Source organism: Anas platyrhynchos, chromosome 5 (assembly GCF_047663525.1).
Source record: "Anas platyrhynchos isolate ZD024472 breed Pekin duck chromosome 5, IASCAAS_PekinDuck_T2T, whole genome shotgun sequence".
NCBI classification, from domain to species: Eukaryota; Metazoa; Chordata; class Aves; order Anseriformes; family Anatidae; genus Anas; species Anas platyrhynchos.
This window is the reverse complement of record NC_092591.1, coordinates 22,836,956-22,852,158: the sequence shown is the minus strand read 5'-3', so window position 1 is coordinate 22,852,158 and position 15,203 is coordinate 22,836,956. Positions and strand designations below refer to the sequence as shown.

General features: G+C 48.9%; 1 protein-coding gene across 9 annotated transcripts in view; it reads left to right on the top strand.

The window, feature by feature from the left end:
* The window catches only part of ADCK1 (aarF domain containing kinase 1), an 85,206-nt gene extending 72,327 nt beyond the window's left edge, over window positions 1-12,879 (top strand). For all 9 annotated transcript variants that reach the window (XM_038179504.2, XM_038179503.2, XM_038179501.2 and 6 more), the window contains 4 exons: window positions 6,770-6,919; window positions 7,166-7,363; window positions 10,759-10,952; window positions 12,027-12,879. In XM_038179504.2, coding sequence (XP_038035432.1) covers window positions 6,770-6,919; window positions 7,166-7,363; window positions 10,759-10,952; window positions 12,027-12,198 — 714 coding nt within the window. In that variant the 3' untranslated portion in view covers window positions 12,199-12,879. The remainder of the gene's footprint in view (window positions 1-6,769; window positions 6,920-7,165; window positions 7,364-10,758; window positions 10,953-12,026) is intronic.
* The last annotated feature ends 2,324 nt before the right edge of the window (window positions 12,880-15,203 follow it).

Here is a 15,203-nt window from a genome sequence, read left to right as displayed (position 1 = left end):
AAGTGTGAATCAATTGCTCAAGAGTCTCAGCAAGATGCCTTACGTTAAATCCAAGGAAATACAACTCAACTTAAAGCCAAGGGAAAATGATCCCCCTGTCCATTTCAGGCCTGTCAGAGATGCAAATAACAAATGAACAACAACTGGTCTTCTCTGTAGAAACTTACTAAGCTAGCCCCCCAGTTCCCTGGCTAGTTAAGTCAGAATATTTCTTCCCATTTAAATGCAGTAGAAGATGGGGCATTGAGCAGTAAAATAATTTCCTTAGTTCCCAAAAGAGGGTATGGGGCATGCTAGGAGTACACTATGGAAGCCCTAAAAGCTGCTTCAGAATCTTAATGACATCTTATATGTCCAGATATCACCTTGCTGTGTTGCTAGATCAGTAGATAGCAACAGTGCTACGTTACAGAGCGCTGTGTTTTGATCCTCACAACTGCATCATAGAGGACAAAGTGTGAAATTGGATCTCCTGTGTGTGACCATCCTAATCTTCTATGGACAAGTGCCATTTCAGAGCAGAGACATACAGCAGGCTTCAGATTGTGGGTCTTCTCTATCCACACCCTTCGCTAATTTGACACCAGTTTAATTGGGCAGGATTGTACTAGCAGGATTAAGCAAACCCTTAGACGATGGCCATAATAACAACTGCAGAAGAAAGCAAAAACCCAATACGCTCTTCAATCCAATTAACCTTCGATTAAGGTTCCAAAATCAATGCTATTCTTTTGGCCTGAGGAGCTAATATTGAGCCCTGAGAAATGAGCTGCACAACGACCTTTACTTTTAATGAGATCAATAGAAGTTAGTGTCGCCATGTCTTAAAATAATTGGCAAATATTACAGCCAAATTAAGGCCGGAGACTAGTATCTGCTCCTGATCTAAAGAGACAGTCACAAATGGAGGTGGGACAAGAAAAGATAGCGCCCTATCAGGCAGTTTCATCTGGGTCTTATCAGAGGCAGGCAGTGAGATCAGCTCTACAATGACCATGCACAGGATGATGTTTTTCTTTGCCCTTCTTCTTTGTGTCAGTTGGAGGCATGTAGCCAGGACTGCTGCAGATTACTCAGGAGGCCAGGAAAGTATCAGTGACTCTTCCTGGATAACTCTGGCCAGTTTTTTACATTGCAGCTACCAGTGAACATGGTATGTCTGCCGTCTTGTTGCTAAAGGAGTTTTGCACTCACTCATCTCTCCCTTGCTAACTAGGCATATCAGCCTGGTGTTTGTAAGGGTTTTTATTTGTGATGGACTTTCCAGTGCTTTGTTATTATCAGGTTGTTCTGTCAGCTGGGCATGCTGTTTTGTTAAGAGGTGGCTTGTATATACAAGAAGAAATACATCACTGCTGCTACCTGCGCTATGGCTTGGGGTCCTCTGAATTAGATGACAAAAATGCAGTAGGTGTACTTGATATGCTGGGTATGAGTCAGCTAAATGGAAAGGGTGGGGATTCGTAGGGAAGTTGCAAAGTAGGTGAGAAACTGATAGAGGCAATGGTAATGAGAGGAATTATCACAGTGGAGTTTTGCAAGGTTTGCTCTTCAAACTGATCTTAATAATTTCAGTAACGACCTTGACACAAACAGAGCTTTGTGAAAGAGGTTGTGAATGGCACCAGTTTGGGATGTTTTGTCATTGTAGAAGATTGAAGTAGCAATTGCACTTGGTGGCCTTGAGGATTGGAATGATAGAAAGGGACAAAAATGAGAAATACCAAGTGAAAAGCCATGCACTTAAAAGCTAATGAGAAGAGTTTCCTAAATATGCTGGGAGTTATCAGAGGGAAGTGAATGGAGTTAAATCCTGCTGGAGGCTGGTCACTAGTGGTGTCCCCTGGGGCTCTGTACTGGGGCCAGTTCTCTTCAATATCTTTATCAGTGATCTGCATCGGGGGATCAAGTGCACGCTCAGTAAGTTTGCAGACATCACCAAGTCAGGTGTGAGTGACCTCAGGTCAGGTGTGAGGAACCTCCTACCTGCTCAAAGGTAGGAGGGCTCTGCAGAGGGATCTGGATATGGGATGACTGGACCGATGGGCTGAGGCCACCTGTAGGAGGTTAAACAAGGCTGAGTGTGGTGTCCTGCACTCGGGGCATAACAAGCCCAAGCAGTGCTACAGGCTGGGGGAAATGTGGCTGGAAAGCTGCCAGGTGGAATGGAACAGGGGGATATTGGCTGAATATGAGCCAGCAGTGTGCTCAGGTGGCCTGGCTTGTATCAGAAACTGTGGCCAGCAGGACTGGGGAAGCGATCATCCCTCTGTACCTGGCTCTGGTGAGGCCACACCTCAAATCAAATACTCTGTTTAGTTTTGGGCCCCTCACTACAGGAAGGACATCGAGGTGCTGGAGCGTGTCCAGAGAAGGGCAATGAAGCTGGAGAACAAGTCTTATGAGGAGTGGCTGAGGGAACTAGTGTTGTTTAGTCTAGAGAAAAGGAGGCTCAGAGGAGACCTCATCATGTTGTACAGTCACCTTAAAGGAGGCTATAGCAAGCATTTTTATATCCTGTAAGCATTTGTTTTCCAATATTAAAATTGTGGGTTGCAAAGGTGTGGTTTGCCTGACACAGTGTCATGGTCATGTCATATCACGTGGCAATGGCAGGTTGCTATTTGTGTTGGCTGGTGAGGACACGGGCTTTCTTGGTGGCTGTTGTTGTCATGTTCTGCTGCAGCACAGAGGGACAAATTGAACTTTCTTGGCAATAACACACCTTCTGGCAATAGGCAAGGATGTGCCTCGGGCCAAAGCTCGAGTTTGGTGTCAATCTGACATATCAAGCTCAGCTCTGCTTGCTGACTGGCACGTTTTTTTATTGTTTCTTATAATGTTATGCCTAAATTATCCTATTCTTGATTACACCTGCTTCTACCTAGTTGTATTTCTCGTAGCACATTCAATGCTACAAGTGCCTCTGTTTCCTTGGTATTCAAGCCTTTTAAAATTGGTAGACCGTCTTTTCTCTGGTATTCTTTAGCCAACTCCAGAACCGTCAGTTCTTTTAATCTTTTTCCTAGGTACATTCCTCCTGCATCCTGCTCATTTATTTGCTTTCTCTAAACTCGCTCCATGTTGTCTGCATCTCTCTTAATGAGGTGTCTTGAAGTGAATGCAGGATTCTAAGGGTGATTATCATTATTTTTTTTTTTACCATGCGCAGCAAACAATGCTGGGAGACCCTGGTATTCATAAGGACCTTGTGTTGGATGATAAACAGGGAAAGGAATGATGCCCTCACCGTGTCATAACAAAATGCCTGTGTGTTTACTTTGGTCTTTGCTTCCGTAAATCATTGCAACCTTTTGTCTAATTTGCTATGCACCTTCACCCCGAGGTCTTAAACAGCCTGAATGCATGCTGAATTCCACTCTTCTCCTGAGCAGAGGTTTTCATGTGTTCATTTTCTCATTTCACCTGACTACATTCTTCCAAAGTGAATTGTTTGTAAGTTATTTGTCCAGTGGCATTTTCAGTAAGGATGCACCGAAGGCCAGTAGTGATGGGGCACTATACTGGAGAAAGCAAAAGAGGGGTCAGCATCTATGGGAAGTTTGGTGGCAGGTTCTTCCAATTGCTTTTCCACAAGTGTTTGAAGAACCTTATTCTATGAATATTCAAAAAGTAAACTGTGTTGGCTGGTGATTGATTTGGAAAATCATGTACTGCTGTTAGTCTTCCCTGACCAGGGGAGCCTGTATACACTCCAAGCACCAAGACAAACTGATCCCCTAGGGCACCCTGTCTGTGAATCTCTCTTGAAACTGCTTAGAGGGTGTCAATAGAAGATGAGTGATTCGGAGTTTAGGGGAGTTCACTCCAGGCAAATTACTGGGAATCATTGTCAGTAGTCACTGAGGTCTCAGAGAGAGAAACTCAAAAAGCAAGCACACGTGAAACAACAGCCCTACAGTTATCTACGCATGAACAAACACTCATTGACATATACTTTTTCTGATACCAAGAAATCATATTTTTGCTAATATACAGGCACAGAACTGTACCAAACATACATTACCTGCTCCACAGGTTGTAGATGCATAGGTCTTTTGCAAAGCCTTGTATCTCATCCAGAGAGCAAGCTTGTCAGTGGTGGTACTTGTTGCTGCTCACTGCTGTGTGTAATGATGATGTGAGTGCTAGGAAAAAGATGAAAACTTGAAGAATGAATATATTTACCTTTATTTTTAGTTTTCCTTTTCCTGTCCCAGTCCCCTTTCTCTGGCCTCTTTGGGATGTAGAGCTAGAAAGCTGGGAAACTTTGAGAAAAACAGAATTCAATTTTTACATTCCCTTTCCTTTTTTTTTTTTTTTTCTCTCTGAATCATTAGCGAAAGTCTTTTTGTACTAAGTTTAAGAATCCTGTAATAATAGCCACATTTCAGTACTTCAGTAAGTGCACATTAGATAACTATGTACAGAAAATGAAGTTATGTAAGTAAAAAACTTACAGCATTGGACACATGACACATTTGTACCAAAGGTCCTATATATAGTATATGTGTCTCTTTGAGGTATATTGCAATTAATGTATGTAAGGGCATCGTGGTTATTTCTTAGCTTTTTGCTCTAGAAACATGAATTCCTTTTGTCTGAATTATAATGATGGGTCACCATTTTTATTTTATACTCTGATTTCTAGAAATATGGCCTTCCTTTTTGTTTAGAACTCAACAGCATTGATGCTTTCTATCTTAAATTAATTTCTCTTCAATTTCAGAGGTATGTCACCAGCCAAAAATAAGCTAAAATACTTTAGTGTGCAGCTCCATTTCTTACTCTAAGTAAATTTATTTTTTTCAAAGGTAAAGATTGTTTTATTTTATCATAAATCCCTGTAACATATTTTCTGTATGCTAACTAAATTATATGGAATGCTTTCCTCTCTCTTAAAGAAGCTGTAAAGTTTAGTTTCAGTGCATTAACTACTGGAAATATTCAAGGCTGTACTCTGGTGAAGTAAATATAAGGATGGCAGAGAAGGGAGAGGGGATGAGGAAGTAAAGGTTGTCTTGTACCCATGACCCAGCCTGTGGGGCTGAGCAGGGCTGTGACCCCTCTAAGATGACCCGTGGTAAGGTGGGAAGATGAATCCCAAGCTTCTGTTGTGTTGTGTTTTGGGCTGTAAAAGGCTATGACCACAGATAGTAACCTGTCTGCTGATGGTGGCTCAGGAGGGGACACCTGCCCTGCACCTGAAGCAGTCACGATGTCCAGGTCCACTTCTCCTGGTGTGCAGGTCCCTGGGAGTCTGCATGAATGAGTGATTAGCTCAGGACAAACTATCTGACATGTCCTTGGACTGCCAGGTTCTACTTCCCTTTTCTATGCTGTCAGAACACCTGGCACTTTGGACTTTCCAAATTTTACAGCTGTAGCACCTGCGTGGGTGATTTGGCATGAGGCAGCATCCCCGTGATTCGGTAGTCGCTCCAGGTGCCACCTGAGGGAAGGGGGGTGGTCCCACCTGCTTCTACAGCTGTTCCTGCTGCTGTGCTGCAGGAAGGGTTCCCATGCATCCTTCTCACGTGTAGTTACTTGGGCATTCCTCATCAGGATGCTGTTCTGCACCTGGCTGGTCTGCTTCCAGCTGCTCTCCTGGGCTCTTGGTGGCTCAGCCAGACCTGGAGCTCCGCATGCCCTGTCCTGGTGCAGTACCGTGGCATTGTTCTGTGGCTCCCTAAACAGCCACTGCGCTCCTCTCAGAGGTGGCTGCATTTCACTGGTGAGTAAAGCAAGCCCTTTCCTAGCTGTCAGGTTTTCTGCGGGACAAGCTGTCGTTGGTATAACCATTGCCTCTTCCACCCCCTCCGCTTGTGGGGACAGCTGCCTGTTCGCTGCTTACGTCGTGTGTCTCCTTGAAATCATTTATAACGATTGACTTTTAATTGTCTTTTAATTGCTTGTTCAGCACTCTGCTGTGGAGCACTGTGCCACTTCCTGATGGCAGGGAGGACCAGCAGTGGGATGTCAGGGTGAGAGGTTGCTGTGCTGGTGTGGTGAGGGATTGATCCGAGGTCCTGGGGATGTTCAGTAGCTCCTAGGAGATGTTCACTTTAATAACATCTCTGGGTGATGAGAAGCAGTGGCATGGAGGGACACGGCAATGACAGGATGATTTAAACAGCTTTTCTGTGCTGCTTCATCTTCACAGACATCGTAAATCAGATAAGTGTGGGACTGAGGAAAGGAAGGGGGAGAGTAGGGGACAGTGTGATGGAGGGAGGGCAGAGGGAGCCTGCGTTCATTCCGGTAAGCAGACAGGCAGGCTGATCTTCCCCCACCCCTTCTCCACCAGGCCCTGCTGTCATCCATGGAGGAAACACCTGAGTCTTCATGCAGGTGGCATTTCACCCACCCCAGCAGCTTCTTCAGTACCTTCCCTGTCAGTGTCTATCTGCCACCATCTGCTGTCTCATTTTCCTCCTCCTTACCAGAAACCCCATTCCTTCCCACAGGACCAAAACCCTCATTCCTAACCCACATTCCTACCCTTTTTCCTGCCAGAAAATGTTCTCAAATAACCCCAAACCCTGCAAACATCTTCATGATACCCCGTGTGGATCCCTGTGCAGCAGACACCAGCAGCCGTACTGTGCATTTGTCAGCACGAGGGGTCCCAGGAGCCCTGTGTGGGGATGCTGGCATGTGCCAGCCCCTTGCTCCCCGGTGCTGGCACACAGGGGCTGCCTCCCCTCTCCTCCCTGGCACGCACCCTGCTGGGGGTGGCAGGGTGTGACCCGCTCCTCTCTCCTTACAGATCTCTCGCAACCTGGGGAAACTCTACAGTGAAATGATCTTCGTGAATGGCTTTGTCCACTGCGACCCGCACCCAGGCAATGTGCTGGTGAAGAAGTGCCCGGCCTCTGGCAAGGCCCACATTATCCTCCTGGACCACGGGCTCTACCAGGTGTGTCACTGGGGGGGCTTCCCAGGCCCTGCGGGGCTGCCGGTGGGTGTCGGGCTGGAAGAGCTACCCAGCTGCAGCCTTGCTCCTTGAAGCCTGCATGAATACATTTTTCTTATTACTCCCATAACCTTCCAAGGAGATCTCCTGGCTCTGAAGTGGGGGATAGGGCATGGCTAGGGGGCACGAGGCTTTCCTCCTTGTTCCCTGCCCTCTGCAAACTTCTGAGGGCCGTGTCTCCCTCCCCAGGTGCTGAGCGAGTCGTTCCGCATGGACTACTGCCGCCTGTGGCAGGCCCTTATCAAGGCCGACATGAAGAGGGTGCAGAAGTACAGCCGGCGGCTCGGGGCGGGGGATTTGTACCCGCTCTTTGCCTGCATGCTCACCGCCAGGTCCTGGGAGTCTGTCAACAGGGGCATTGACCGCTCACCAGTCTCAGCCAGCGAGGTAGGACCTGTGTGCCCTCCCCTGCTGCGTGCCCTCCTTCTTCTCAGGTACCTTCCCTGATCTAACCACGTGTATCACTGATACCAGAGTGATCCTGGGCAACCCCTGGCAGCTCCATAGCAAATTCTGCCTTGGCAGCTGAGCTAGAGTAAGCCAGGAATTCTTCTACGCTGTGTGTTATAGCGGCTAAACTTAATCTCCCTGTTTTACTTGTCATGGGCTGCTTAAATTTTATATGATATTTTAATGGCTAAGTGTTCACCGGTTCTGGCAGGAGAAACATTTGTAGATCAACCTTTTCTTAAAATGAAAAGGAGTGTTTAATGCAGCTGTGCAGGGAACCAGCAAGGAGGATAGGGTGAGGTAGAGGAGACATAAAGGCCTAGTGGGAAGATACGAGAAGGATAATGCATTATCACTATTCATGTAAATGACTATCAGCACTGATACAAACTCCTAAAAACCCTCGGAAATTACCTCCCAATCAGAAACCCTATTAACTTGGAGTCAAGGTTGCTTAACTGCAGATTCTGTCAACTCAATCACTACAAATCTAGGAAATTGCCACTTATATTCTCCCTGCTTTCCTATCCACACATGCTGGGATCCTTCTCACGCCTGCTAGCACTCCTGACATGCACACATTGCCTTAAGAATAGTAGCAGCCCCTGCCAGCTGTGCTTTTTTTTAGAGGTGAGCCTATAGTGATGTGATTTCAGGAAATGGACCAGAGTCTGTAGGGAGAAACATGTTGTATCCTCTGGTTTGTTCTTATCTGCACACATTTGTAGCAGATAGAATGAAATTAATTTAAGTAGCATTAAAATATCGTTCTGTGAAATCCTCTCCTGGAAATTCCTTTGGGTTGGTGTTTCGTTTTGATGGATGGGGCTGAATTTGCTGTGCTGGCTCACCGTTACGCACAGCAATGAGTAGGTCGGATACCTGGGGTAATGGAACCCCCCCCCCCAGTAATTTGATTGCTTCCTACCTGAGTTAATTTTCTGCGTATCAGAAATAATATAATGACTGTTCAGCAGATCTGTGCTTGATCTGAGGAGTTCTGGAGCTGATAGCTCCAGAAGAAAATTCAGAGACACCACAGTGAATCTACACAGAGCTGGCTCCAGTCCTACAGGGCCAGTGTTGAACCTGAGCTCACAAGTGGTGTTTGTCCTAAGCTGGCTCACGTAAGTTATGCAGAGCTGTGGCTGTGGCTGCACGGCACACTGTGTGGGCTAATGAACTTTGTCAGAGCTGAATTGCTTGTATGGAGCCAACTCTGTTGTCTTGGCCTGTATGACACAATTAATGCTGAAACTGGATAATCCTGCAGCAGATAATGGGGAGCTGAGCAGATTTACTGTGACATTAGGAAATGAGCTGCTGCTTGCCCTTAGTTTAGAGGTGAATTGGAAAGATCGTATCAGCAGCAAGAGCCAAGTGCCCCTGTAGGCAGGTGCCATCAGCACAGAGCTCGGGTGAATGTGCTTGAGGATGGATTGGCAGCAGGGTGGTCTGAGAGACAAGTAAACCCTCCTGATACAATATCTTAGCTGTAGCCTGCTATGTCCAGCCTGGGGCACTGCCTCTTGAGAAAGGTTTGATGAAACTGGGAGAGGCCAGTGGGGAGCTGCAAGGACTGATGGTCAAGCAGATGCAACTCATGAGCTAAGGCTGAGCAAGCTAGGGCAGAAAAAGTCCAGAAAAGTGCAGGCTGAGGGGAGATGCAAGTGTGATTTTCAAATCTGGTAAAGACAGATTGCAAACAGGACAAGAAATAATGGGTTTAAAGTTTAGCTAAGGAGATTTTGGTAATAACACGAGTAAAGCAGGATCTAACGGCAAGGCCAGAGAGATGCTGGTGTGGATGGTCTGGGGAGGATGCGGGTCACATCACTGGAGGGTTTTAAGAGCAGGCTAGGCAAATGTGTGAGGGTTGCCATAGGTGTAGTTGTTCCTGCCTTGAGCCAAGGCCGGGCAGCTGACTGCCCAGGGTGGCTGCTAGCCTTATCTCTTCAGATTTTGTTTGTGTTTTGTTGCATCCTGCAGCAGCCTCTGCGACTGCAGCCAAGGGGCTTTTCTCAGGTCCTGTGGCATAGCTCATTTCTTCCTCCGTGCACAGGCTTCACCCTTCACAGAAAATGACAGGTCTGATGACAGATCTTGTGGTTGCTTTGTGATGTGTACAAACAGCTGGAGCTAAAAATAAAAAGGAAAGAAATAGAAAAGAAAACCTATGCATGGAAAATAAAGTAGCCTCTGCAGTGATGCTGGCAAGGATGAGAGATAAGAATATCAGGAAGGAATTTTCTGCCAAGAAATACTGGAACAAAACATTTAACGTTTAGGAGAGCTAAGCATGTTCTTACTGAAGATTTGTGTGTTAGATTGGTGATGGAGGCAGGACAGAAAGATTTATGTGTCGACACCAAAACAAACGTGATGGTGTGTAAACTGGATACACCTCTGACCATCATGGCCTGCACACGAGATTTGTGTGGGTCTTTTCCTCTGTAATAAGTCTGAAGTTCACAAAGGGTGGGTGTCACATCCCGTACCATGAAATACAGACCTGCCATCGCTCACTCCACAGAAGAGAAGGTTTTCGAGCTGTCTTCTCTCCCCCACAAAGGAGCCTCACTCTCTGTAAGAAGTCATTTACTACCCTTTGCATGTGTCTTGCTGGTTTCTGGAGATTTCAGGTGTTCCAGGGACTTTTTTTGGATTTCCTCGTATGGGTCTAGATGGATCTGTAGTCTGACACAGATGGCAGTTCTGTGGTCTTTTGGGTTAGCATAAAAGTCTGCATAATGCCTTCACACCTCCACTGAGCTGCATTGAAGACAGGGGACTAAGCTAAGCTTAGAAAAGAGCTCCATTGGTATATCATGAAGCCATCAGTTGCACGGGACAGCAAAATGCACAGGGCAGGGAGCAGCCTGCTTGTCCTTGCAGCATGCTCGACCTCCCAAGCAGTCCTGTGGTACTTGCAGCACTGCCAGCATTGGGTCTGTTGAGGTGAGACTCAGTCAGAAAGCTGCAAGGGCAGTAATGAAACGGTGGTGTGGTCTGCCTGGGCCAAGAGCTGAGATAGCAACAAACGCCCTGTTCTCCTGAGAGGCTGTTACTGCTGCCTGTAAGGTGGAGGGGCCTTATCTCACTGAAGGGCAGGTGGAATATAGCAAGAGTGCTGTGTGCCTATGCAGTGAGTGCTGGGGACAGCCAGCTGCCTGCTGCAAAACAGCAGGAAGAGCTCTTCAGCACCTGGCCGAGTCATGGTCTGGCAAAACGCTGTCTCCTCCTGCCAAATCTCAGCTGCATCTGGATGGGGGTTTCCCGTGCACTCTCAGCTTCTCTCTCCTTTCTTTCTGGCATGGCCTGGCCGACTGCAGGACGTGGAGATCCGGTCCAATGCTGCTGCTTACCTACCCCAGATCACCCAGCTCCTCAACAACGTGCCCCGCCAGATGCTGCTGCTGCTGAAGACCAACGACCTGCTAAGGGGGATTGAGTCAGCCCTGCACACGCGGGCCAGTGCCAGCTCCTTCCTCAACATGTCTCGCTGCTGCATCAGAGCTGTTTCCACGTGAGTGTCTTCTCCAGGCGCCAGGGCCCAGACATGGAGCAGCCTCCAGATCAGGAGGGCTGGCTGCTCCCCGGGGGCCAGGAGCCAGCAGGCCAAGGGCCAGTCCTGAGCAAGGCAAGCAGGGCAGGCCCTGTGATGCTGCCCAGGTTCAACCAAAAGTCCATATCATAATGCAACATCACGGGGATAAGGCAGGTCCAGGGGCAAAGGAGGAAGCTGACCTATAGGGCAGGCAGAGTGGTTGCCAGGCAGGTCTGTAGGGACAGGACAGGGTTGAGGTTAAGCCAGGAGGTCAGTGTGCTCGTACCTAAGTACTCCTCCAGTACTGGGCAGGCACTGAAGGCCCAGGCCTCAGCTTAAAAAATGGGGACAGGGATGGAGGTGCAGCCCGTAGGATAAGGTTTTAGGGTTTGGCCCTGTAACCCAGAAGAGGGCAGAGTGCCCATTACAGGCATCAGCACTGGGAAGTATTTGTGGGTAGGAAAGATCTGCCAGTTCACTGCTGCCTGCTTCTGCAAGGTGTTGGGGCTGACTGTGACGATGAGGCTGGTGTTCAATACCCAGGAACAGGAATCAGGCAACTGATTTCCACCTGTGAGTCAATTCATTCCCCCTACCTCAGGTTCCTCCTCCTTGCAGAAGAAATAACTGGTATTTGTCTGAATGCTGAGAGAAATGCAAGGCCCAGTTAACCTTTGCTTCTAAAGAAAGGGGAAGAGTTACTTTTCTCGGAATCAGTGTGTCAGGATTGTTGGACTCTTACGAATGTACTACCAGGAAGGGCTACAGGGGTGTAGCCATGGCCCAGGCTCACTACACGCAGCAGGAAGGGAGCTGGGCTCACACAGGAGCAGGCTGACTCTTCTGCCAGATTTGTGCCAGAAAGGGAGTCCCCAGCTCCTCAGGAGCATCTCCTTGGAGAAAAGCCCTACTCCATCCGCTGGTGGTGATTCTCCAGGAGCGGGACGGTCGCCTCCCCTTGGGGGGGTTGGTTGTACTGGGGCTGCAGGACAGGCTGCATTCCTGTCGGGCTGCGTCCTGCCGGAGCTAACGTGGCTGTTTCTCTCATTCCAGGTATCAGAGGAGCAAGAGTCGCTCACTTTACAGGAGAGTCCAGATCTCACTCACAGAAGGACTGAGCCTGTGGCAGATCAACCTGTATGAACTCTTCCTGTGGCTGAAGGGATCCCGGCTGGGGAACTGGGTCATCGCTCTCCTGAGCTGGATGCACCATTCCACATACTGACACGAGCTGGTGGGAGAGGCCTGGCTGTTCCCTCTCTCACTGCTGCTCTCCACGGCACATTTGCCTTTCTGACTGTTTCTGTCTATCCTGTGGGCTATTTTTGGGTCTCGTTCCTTGTTACATGCTGCACTGTCCTTGCATGTTACAGCATTAGCTCTCTCTGTGGCAGCAAGAGGTGGAGTAGGTACCAGGGCTCTGCTGATTTATGGGTTAGGAAAGGGAGGTGTGGAGTACCGTGTGTCAGGAAGGGCATGGTGCTTTCTCTCCCCATTTGAACAGGGGAAATTCCACACAGATTCCAGCGGAACTGCACTGGAAGCAAAAGCCTTTCCTCGGCTCTTTCTTAAACAATCTTAAAAAAGTTAAGAGAATCACAGCCCTGTCTAGAACGCCCCAAAACATTTGTCTGACCCTCAGAGAAAGCTGGTATATCCCTTAAAAATCCGATAGGGTTTATATTAGTTATTGCAGAGTCTCCCTGCAAGTGCCTGTGTGTTTCTGGACTTTCCCAGGCCCATTTCTTTGCAGTTGAAGTGGGGGAAGGGGACAGTGGTCCTTCTTCTTTTCCAGGATTCAGGGAAGGCAGGAAGGATGACGACTCAGGGCTCTGAAACTGCTGGTGATGTACGTGTACTGTACGGCGCTGCCACACAGCAAAATAAATGTGTTGCATCAAAGACATTTGTGGGAGGGATGCTGGCTGTACACGCAGGGTGACATTGTGGCCTCTGACCTCTGTCCTGTTCCCGTTTCTCCATGGAGTGAGCGATGCCAGGCAGTGCTTGTTAACTCCTTGCAAGTCAAATGAAAAGCCATCTTGCTCTGTCCTCTGCTCAAGAGGTTTGTCCCACAGCTGGGTCCTCTGGTGCTGTGTCAGATGTGTTGGGATGGGATGGGGTGTTGTTCTCCTGCAGGACACACCGCTCCTTGCCACCCAGATCCATGCTGAGCCTGCCTCCTCCCTGGCTGCAGCACATCTGTGAGACGTCATCATCCCCGTGTTGCACATCGAGCATTTTGCCTCGTCCCTGCCCGTGACATCTCACTGCTCCTGCCTCAGATGAAAACCTGCCACTTGCTCGGTGGTGCAAGTGATGGGTCTGATGGGTCTGACTCTGCAGCTATGGGATGGTCACTGTGAAGCCCTGCCCAGAAGCCTCTCTTATGCCAGCCGTACTTGGCATCCTGGGAGACAGCCCTGCTGCTTTTGAGGATTCCTGTAGTCCGCAAGATGGAGGTGGCTGCTGAGATCATTTCAGCTTTTTCATAAACGGTCTTGGTGAAAAGCGGCTTACATTCAGGGCACAAAGGATGGGCTGGGAACACCCCTTTGCTGCCAGCAAGCTTGCTCAGCAGAGGTGTGTTACTTGGGCACCAGGCTGTGCCTGAGTGTAAGTCCCAAGAAGAGCGTGTGCTGTCTCCATTTGCACGCAGTTTCCCAGTCTGCACAGGTGGCTCCTCACCTTGCAGCGTGTCTGCTTGGGTGTGAGGGGAATCAGGGGGCAGAAGTGGGGGTTTGTGTGTCTGTCAGTCCTCAATGGCTCTTTTTGGCCCTGTGGGAGAGGGGAGGGATGTAATGCACAAAAGGTACCTGGCTGCACGAGTGCTTGGGCATGAGGAGGGAGGGAGTGGGGAAGCGTGGCTTACAGCAGCGACTGTCTGCGTGCCCACGCACAGACAGCTGGCTCGGGGCTGTCAAAAAGTGGTGTGTGATTGGCAGAGCTGTCGATGGGGAATTACTGAACGTGGGGTTTTGGTCTCCTATGCAGTCAATTGCCTGACCCTGGTGTTAACTCTCTGATCCCTTCCCATGAGGGGGACAGAGGCAGGAGTGACGTGCTGCCTCATCTTTGCTAAGAGCAAAAAAAAGAAGCCTAGGTAAGACCAAATGTCCTTGCAAAGCTTGTCCCCAGCCTGTGCAGTGACAGATCAGTGATTCCCCATACTTGTGGGTTGTGCAACGGTGTCAGGGACTGGACTGGAGGTAATTGCAATGGTGAGACTCCTGAGTCAACAAGGAGTCACAGGGTTAGTGGTCCTGCAGCCTGGATGTGAGTAATCTTTGCTTATGTGAGCAGTCCTGCTGAATCAGTGCCTCTCTTGGGTAATTACAGCTGGTGGGCTGGCCACTGTGGGTGGGCCTGTCTTGTTCTCTTCAGAGGTAGAGCTCTGCTTGAAAAATTGCTCAGGTGCACTCAGGGAAGTCTGGGAGACCCTCTAGTGATGGTGACCCACTGCGCAGCCCCTTGTAGCTGCCCCTGCAAATCTCCTTACTTACCCACGTCTGTGTATAATGCCCAGAGCACTGCTTGGGCCTCTCAAACACCTGTAGGAAAGCTCATCCCTCAGCAGGACCCTGCTCCTGCAGCACCAGCCACGCAACTGCTAACGATGCTGCTTTCAGGGTGCAGGCTCTAAAAGTGGACGGGAACCAGCAGCTCCTCAAACTCGTTTTTGGCAGCAGAAAGCAGGGTGTATTTGAAAGAGCTTTGTCTATTGACATTATTCTCTGCCGGGAGGCTGCGGGCTGCGGAATTAGCAGTGGGGCTCCTCAGTCAGTTTCGCTCAGCTCTCACCATTCCCACAGTCAATCAATGAGGGTTTGCCTGAGGAAAGAACAAGCAAACACCCCGCGTTTGACCCTTTAACATTCCTGCCTTGTCTTTTCGCTGAAAGCTCGCAAAGGTGAATGTGTTAAAAGGGTTTTGAAAAGACACCTCCTCATCCCAATTGTGGTTGTCAAACACGGGTAACCTGGATCAGCTCTGTGCACTTGGCCTTTCCTCGCAGCCTGAATTTATTGGAGTTCTCACCACCAGCAAATGCTGGCTCTGCTGCTCCGCTCGCAGGCGGCATGGGGCTGCGCTCTGGCTGGGTTCAACTGTGAATGAACTGAAATTTCACAGTGCTCCCCGCGTGGTCCAAGCACTAAACGCGTGTTGTGAAGCAGACTCCTGAACCCACAAACTCCTTCTGAGGACTGATGAGGGGTGTGGTTGAGCTGA